The 8,219-nt window shown below is 40.6% G+C and overlaps 2 protein-coding genes across 2 annotated transcripts; both read right to left on the bottom strand.

Annotated features, from left to right (window-relative positions):
* On the bottom strand, window positions 1–5,726 carry LOC114386245 (probable caffeoyl-CoA O-methyltransferase 2). Its single transcript, XM_028346210.1, has 10 exons — window positions 5,548–5,726; window positions 5,404–5,467; window positions 1,571–1,654; window positions 1,324–1,449; window positions 1,121–1,188; window positions 849–918; window positions 654–719; window positions 500–577; window positions 340–402; window positions 1–237 (listed from the first exon to the last, which is right to left on the bottom strand). Exons 1-9 carry the CDS (start codon window positions 5,724–5,726, stop codon window positions 361–363), a joined length of 777 nt encoding a protein of 258 aa, XP_028202011.1. The 3' UTR covers window positions 1–237; window positions 340–360.
* LOC114387622 (protein enabled-like) lies at window positions 5,402–7,799 on the bottom strand. The gene is made up of 2 exons (XM_028347824.1): window positions 5,586–7,799; window positions 5,402–5,453 (listed from the first exon to the last, which is right to left on the bottom strand). Exon 1 carries the CDS (start codon window positions 7,007–7,009, stop codon window positions 6,053–6,055), a length of 957 nt encoding a protein of 318 aa, XP_028203625.1. The 5' UTR covers window positions 7,010–7,799; the 3' UTR covers window positions 5,402–5,453; window positions 5,586–6,052.
* Between the last annotated feature and the right edge of the window lie 420 nt (window positions 7,800–8,219).

Raw genomic sequence — 8,219 nt, 5'->3', positions numbered from 1 at the left:
TATGAAAGAATTGTTAAATAATGTATTACTAGTATTTCTCTCCGTACAATATATCTGCCTCTAAAAGTAATAGGTCACTGAATTTAAGGCTAATGGTTGCTACCTATAGTGCGTACAAAATTTGAGGTAGAAAAGATCACACAATCTAGTATACCGTATTCCTTGTGGAGCCAAAATGGTGTTCATCATCAGTAGGCAGTTCTCAGATCCTTCTGAAAGGAGCCTGAGAGAATGGACCTTGCAATATCAGAAGTTTTAAGAACATTCATGATTTGTTTGCTAATTATACAGAAGCAGTACACCAAAAGGGAGAAATAAGTTCACTTGCATAGAACTTACCAAACAAATTTTCAAAAATGGTCATCTTTTTCGACAGATTGTCATCCCATCTCCAATAGGTACCTGGACTCTCCAAAAGAGTTAAAATATTATAAATCAACTCGACAGAATTTATCTGAAAGTGTAATAAATATAAGTAGAAAAAATTGCTATAACCTACCATACTGATGCTTACACGCTTGTCTTCCATTAACTTCTGATTAAAATTTCTAATGCTGAAAGTTTTAGGGTCATTTACCTGCACATAGTACATTAAGTCAAGTTCATTTAACTGGAATATGGAAATGAAGCATAACACAGAAGAATATATTCACCAATGGGTCAGCAACTTTTCCATGCCAAAGGACATTATCAATTACAATAAGACCTCCAACCCTCACCTGCAACAATAAATTATTCATTGCATCATAATAACAGTTCATAGGAACCGAATAAGAAAGATTATGAAAAATCTTGTGATGAAGCATAGGAGGCTCTGAATGCCTTTGACCATGTTATTATGTTCTTACCAGCTGTAGTAGCAGTTCAAAATATTTCTCGTTCATTTTTTTCTCAGCATCAGTAAACGCAAAATCATAGCTGCATGAAAAGGAAATATTTCTTTAATTCTATTTTACTTTTTTTCTTGGACAATGTTCATATCATATAGCAGGATCCTTGATTAACAATAATAATTGAAAGAGAACATAGCAGATGTGGAAGAGTTCCTATCCACAACAACAGAAACTGAAATATCAAATCATTTATCATTGTGATGTTGAAAATGAGAAAACCCACATACCTTCCTGCTTCACCATTTAGAATTAAAGATTCTAGAGAATCCATTGCAAGTCCAACTTTTACATCCACCTAGAGTCAGTTACGTAAAAACATCAGAAAATACAGGCAGTACATAATTATAATATAAAATGAGCCCATATATTCCAAAGAGATAAACAGAAATTTAGAACCTTTTCAAATCAAAAGCATATGAGCAGCATATACCTTATGTGAAACACCAGCTAGCTGATAATACTTCTTGGCAACATCAAGAGATTTGGCATCTCTTTCACAGGCAACTAAACGACCTGATTCTGGCAGAACTAATGCTAAGGCTAGTGATGAGTATCCCTGGGTCAAATTAACAATATAATACTACCTCATTACATAATGGAAGAGAAGTGGTATCATCTATGTAACATAAAGAAAACTAGTGAATACACTGTATAGTGTAAAAAAATGAAGTACATACAGTATACACACCAACTTCAATACACTGTTCTGCTCCAAGAATCTGCACAAGCATTGCGAGCAGCTGTGCCAGATCAGGGGACACCTATTAAAAAGACAATGTGTTGTCAACATTTTACTTCTTGATAAGCAAGTGGGATAACGATGTGGAACATGACAGATGGCAAGTGAGACTGCTGTTCATTCTTTACAACAACAACAACAACAACGTCTTATCCCACTAGGTGGGGTCGGCTACATGGATCAACTTCCGCCATAATGTTCTATCAAGTACCGTACTTCTATCCAAATCATTAAGTTCGAGATCCTTTTTTATAACCTCTCTTATAGTCTTTTTGGGTCTTCCTCTGCCTCGAATTGTTTGTCTTCTCTCCATCTGGTCTACTCTCCTCACTACAGAGTCTACCGGTCTTCTCTCTACATGCCCAAACCACCTAAGTCTATTTTCCACCATCTTCTCTACAATAGGCGCTACTCCAACCCTCTCTCTAATAGCTTCGTTTCTAATTTTATCCTGTCGAGTCTTACCACACATCCACCGCAACATCCTCATCTCCGCTACACCTACTTTATTCTCATGTTGGCTCTTGACCGCCCAACATTCTGTTCCGTACAAAATCGCCGGTCTTACCGCAGTCCGATAAAACTTTCCCTTTAGCTTGATCGGTACCTTTGCATCACATAACACCCCCGATGCTTTTCTCCATTTCATCCATCCTGCTTGAATGCGATGATTCACATCCCCTTCAATTTCCCCATCATCCTGTATTACAGACCCAAGATATTTAAACCGTGTGACTTGAGGGATAATATGGTCTCCTATTTTCACCTCTGAGTTAGAAACCCTCCTTCTTTTGTTGAACTTACATTCCATATACTCCGATTTGCTTCTGCTTAGGCGAAAGCCATGTGTTTCTAGAGCTCGTCTCCAAGTTTCCAACCTCTCATTCAACTCCTCCCTCGACTCTCCAAGGAGGACTATGTCATCTGCAAAAAGCATGCATCTCGGCGCTATCTCTTGGATTTGTTCCGTGAGGACATCCAGAATTAAGGTAAAGAGGTAGGGGCTAAGGGTTGACCCTTGATGTAACCCAATTGTGATGGGAAAATCGTCTGACTCTCCACCCTGTGTCCTAACACTAGTCGATACCCTATCATACATATCTTGGATAGCTCGAATATATGCAACCCTAACCCCTTTCTTCTCTAGAGCTTTTCACAAAATCTCTCTAGGCACTCTATCATACGCTTTCTCCAAGTCAATAAAAATCAAGTGCAAGTCTTGTTGGGTCATGCGATATTGCTCCATCACCCGCCGTAATAAATAAATCGCTTCCATGGTCGACCTTCCCGGCATGAAACCAAATTGATTCTCAGTAACTTGAGTCTCCTTTCTTAATCTCCGTTCGATCACTCTTTCCCATAATTTCATGGTATGACTCATGAGCTTGATTCCCCTATAATTTGCACAATTTTGTATATCCCCCTTGTTCTTATAGATTGGCACTAACGTGCTTCTCCTCCATTCCTCCGGCATGCGTTTTGACCTCATAATTTCGTTAAAGAGTTCGGTGAGCCACTCAAGACCTCTATCTCCAAGAGTTTTCCACACTTCAATAGGTATGTTGTCTGGCCCCACCGCCTTACCATTACTCATTCTTTTCAACGCTTCCTTTACTTCCTGTTTTTGAATCCGACGATAGTACTTATAGTTCCGGTCCTCTTCTCTTGTGTCTAGACTGCTAGAGTCATATCCATATCCATCATTAAATAAGTTGTGGAAATACGCCTTCCACCTTTCCTTGATATCTTTTTCATGCACTAAGACTTTGCCTTCTTCATCCTTAACACACTTTACTTGATCCAAATCTCTAGTCTTCCTCTCTCTACCCTTAGCAAGCCTATATATAGATCTTTCTCCGTCCCTGGTTCCTAGAGCTTGGTATAGTCCGTCAAAAGCTTGGGCTCTTGCCTCACTCACCGCCTTTTTGGTTTCATTTCTATCTATCTTATACTTATCCCAAGTTTCAGAATTTCTACACCTAGACCACTCCTTGAAACACTCCTTTTTTACTCTAACTTTGCTCTGAACATTTTCATTCCACCACCACGATTCTTTACCCCTAGGTCCAAAACCTCTAGATTCACCCAACGTCTCTTTAGCCACTTTAATAATCTCTTGGGACATCTTGTTCCACATATCATTTGCACTTCCTTGTGATTATCCACACCAACCCTCCCATATCTTTTGTTGGAAGATTCCTTGTTTCTCACCCTTCAAGTGCCACCATTTGATCCTTGGTGCTACCATAGGACTTCTTCTCTTTGCCCTATCTCTAATTCTTACATCCATAACCAAAACTCTATGTTGGGTAGTCAAGCTCTCTCCCGGGATAACTTTACAGTTCAAACAATACTTCCTATCAGACTTCCTGATAAGGAAGAAATCTATCTGAGAACATGTCCCTCCACTTTTGTAAGTGATAAGATGTTCCTCTCTTTTCTTAAACCATGTATTGGCTATAGAAAGATCCAAAGCCTCTGAAAACTCCAAGATGGATTTACCCTCCCCATTCATCTCCCCTAGGCCAAAACCCCCATGCACCCCCTCAAAACCTCTAGCCACGCTACCTACATGTCCATTGAGATCCCCTCCTAGGAAAACTTTCTCTCCTTGGGGTATATCCTGAAGTACCCCTTCTAGATCCTCCCAAAATTTTACCTTAAAGTATTCTGCTAACCCAACCTGAGGTGCGTACCCACTAATAACATTAAAGGTGTCCTGTCCCACTACCAATTTTAAGACTATGATACGATCTCCTACTCTTCTTACATCCACGACATCCTTCTTCCACTCCTTGTCCACAATAATCCCTACCCCATTTCTTGATCTGATTTTTCCCGTATACCACAACTTAAATCCCGAGTTGTCTAATTCTTTCGCTTTTTCACCTGTCCACTTAGTTTCTTGTAGGCACATAAAATTGATCTTTCTCCTCACCATAACATCCACTATTTCCATAGATTTTCCAGTAAGTGTGCCTATATTCCATGTACCAAAGCGAATCCTCCTGTCATGAACTAGCTTCTTTACCCACACCCGTTCACGAAAATGTGGGAACCCTTGCTTACTTTTCACTACATCCGGGCGGCGATGCAGCGGCCCTTGCTCTTTTGACACTGTACTCGAGCCATACAGCGCGTTGCTTCCGGGCAACGACCTAGCATTCACATTATTACGTAATTGATCCATGTCATAGAGATTCGACAAAGTTTAACGTTGGCTGTCGAAAGCCTAACACAACCCTCTCCTTTTATCCGGGCTTGGGACCGGTTAACACAACCCTCTCCTTTCCAGCCCAATTTTTATTTGTTCCATGAAATTTCACAATTTCAAACATGATCCCTGACCGGATATCAATACACGATTACACAAGTACCAATAAGTTAATTAACATTTAACAATCAAAGACTGCTATGTACCCATACACAAGACGTCTCAAGACTCGAGTTCTTTAACCACAATTGTCAAATTTAGGATAATTTCCCCCTGTTAATGAGATGTAAGTCAATCATGTTTATGCAAAAAAAAATATAAAAATAAATAAAATAACTTGTAGACAACATATTTTCATTTCATCAATAATAGTATATAAATTAACTCAAGCAGTATGCTAGTAACTAACTAAACTAAATGTGAAGTACAAACCCCTGCTTGCATACTGAAGACAAAATACAATCATAAACTCAATATTAACAATTCTATTAGTAATTTTCTTTTAAAGATTCTATTGGTAAACTGTGCAAGTAAATTAGCATATCGGAGGCACCTACATCTGACTTCCAAGCATAGAGGCCGTCTCCTGTCGCAATTGCCTTAGAATCTGAAATGCAACCGCTTTACAATAAGCACAAAGGGCAACTTAATGAACACCCCCACCCCCAAAAAAATAAAAAATGATCCTTTTCTTGTTAAACAATGAATGAAGCAAAATGGTGTCTTCCTCAGTCCTCACCTCTGGTTCTCGAACATTTTTTAGGACATAGTCATAGAGGAAGGGAGTGAGACTAACGACCTGCTTCTTGCCATAGTTGTCATCACTGGCAATAACAAACTCAGTGGTTGTTATGAATGGGAAGCTACGTGTGCAGCCCATAAGGAAAGCATGCAACCTGCTCAATTTTATACTTGGATTTCGAGGACCAAGTGCCTCCCAGAAATTGCAGAGAAGAAGAAGATGAAAGTAGCGTATATTCTCATTCCTTTGAACACCTTATTACAAGCTATTTATAAGGCAAGGTTCTTAACAGAATATAGAATCCTCTAACAGAAACTTCTAACAGAATCCTAACAGCATTGGCACTTCCTAACTAACTTCCTCGCTGTGAATGCTTCATGCAGCAGGTTGCATGCTTTCCTTATGGGCTGCGCACGTAGCTTCCCATTCATAACATTCCCTGGCCCATCAAAAACACCTTGTCCTCAAGGTGTTGGGGCTACCACCATGGCTTCAACATTCGAACCAGGATCCCAAATTAAAATGGGTGAAGAAATGAGCAGATGGAGGTTAGTGTTGCGGAAGTCGAACCATTTTGCAGTGTAAAAGGTGAGGGGGAAGGAGTGGTCGAGCTCCTTTCCACGGCTGAAGTGCTCCTTGCGAACTCCGAGAATGGTGATCCCGCGGGGGTCAGAGGACATGTGAGGGTTGCTGTTGGTGATGAGGGAAACAATCACAACGGGAAGCGAACCGGACAAGGTTGTGGGGGGCGGCTGTATGAGTGCGACCAGTGGAGGTGACGGCGGAGGTGGTGACGGAGCCGGCGGTGGAGGTGGTGGCGGAGACGGAGTCCGCGGACAGCATTCCGAAAGCTTCTCTTCTTGAAGGTGTGGTGCTGTGCCGTCGGTCCATGGTCCTTCTAAGTTGATCCTGTGATTGTTTGCAGGAGCAGCGTGGTAGGGGTGCGGAACTGGTATTGGGTTTGCATTTGAGATCGGAGTGGCAGGGGGAAAACGGTTCAGGAGTTCATCTATCTTTAGATTCATGGAGTGCATGCTCTCGTCAAGACGAGTGAGGACAGCCTCGAGGTGAGTCAAAGATCCTTCGTGCTTGCTTGTGTTGGACATGGAAGGGAATGGGTGTTGTGGACATGGTTGCTGGTGGTTGGCTGTGTGGAAAGAATGACTAGGGAAGGGGTGGTGGTAGTGGAAGGTGGAAGCTCCGTACGGCGAGTGGCAATCATGGACGGCAGCCATGGAAGCTTCGTATGGTGGTTGCTGAAATGAAGGAAGGGTTCTCTCAGGATCGAACAAGCTCAACAAACGTTTGCGGGTACTCTCAAAATCAATTCCAAGGGATTGAGCTGGATGTACAAAGGGATGAAGGGTGTGCGGCAACGAAGGTGTGTGGAGATGGGTATGACAGCCATGGAAGGCGGCCATGGACTCTCAATGAAAGCACCAATGTTATACTTGGATTTCGAGGACCAAGTGCCTCCCAGAAATTGCAGAGAAGAAGAAGATGAAAGTAGCGTATATTCTCATTCCTTTGAACACCTTATTACCAGCTATTTATAAGGCAAGGTTCTTAACAGAATATAGAACCCTCTAACAGAAACTTCTAACAGAATCCTAACAGCATTGACACTTCCTAACTAACTTCCTCGCTATGAATGCTTCATGCAGCAGGTTGCATGCTTTCCTTATGGGCTGCGCACGTAGCTTCCCATTCATAACAGTGGTGGAGCAGCATCTGAGAACCCGTTTCCATTTGCATCTGCATTCCCTGACACGGAAACAACAAGAAGACGCACTGCAGTTCCACCTTTGTGCTGATACATGAAGGGCTCCATTGGTAGTAGCCCAAGTTGAAGAAAATGAACGAAAGCTTGCAGGTGTCAGTTGAGAAGCTACAGGAAGTTCATGGGGCAACATTGACCCCTGATGAAGCACCAAGTTGATGCCACTATTTGCCATAACCATACAACCTTGTTAGACAACAACTTACCTTCCTCGTACCCCTCACTGTCAAGTACCCTTTTGCCTTTTTTTCCACAGAGGCAATTTTACAAACACATGGTTGGCATTTGACTTAGACCAACAGAAGATGCCCACCAACCTAACTAGGATTAAAATGATTCTTAGTAAGACACAATCTATCTTACAAGACAAACACAATCTATATTACCATTCAAAAGTACAAAGGATGTTAGGAAAATTTTAAATTATGAGAAAAAATTATTTTTAAAGTAATGTTATCTACAAATCTTTCTAATAAATATATAATGAAAGTATTAAAGAAAAAATAAATATCTCAAATATCTTGAAAATATTAAATATATTTAAGATATGATATTTTAAAATTGTTCTTATTTTTTTAAAAAATAAATCCATTGATAAAAATAAAAAGAGCTTGAATTGAAAACTTGTAGAGGGTGTTGCTGGGTCACCTCATTCATTATTCATTTGAATTTTGGAGTGGGCTCAGCTAAATTTTGTAGTACTTTTCGTGACGCTGCATGCACAGTGCACTGTACACTTATCTAATCCGCAAATAGTTTTTATCAATTTATTGCGCTTTAAGGTAGGTTCTCGTAATCGTTGCCATTAATTCATGTTTCAAAATCTATAGTCATTGCAATAACGTAATTAA

The sequence above is a fragment of the Glycine soja genome, chromosome 15 (genome assembly GCF_004193775.1).
Source record: "Glycine soja cultivar W05 chromosome 15, ASM419377v2, whole genome shotgun sequence".
Classification (NCBI taxonomy): domain Eukaryota; kingdom Viridiplantae; phylum Streptophyta; class Magnoliopsida; order Fabales; family Fabaceae; genus Glycine; species Glycine soja.
This window is presented reverse-complemented; position numbering and strand designations above follow the sequence as displayed.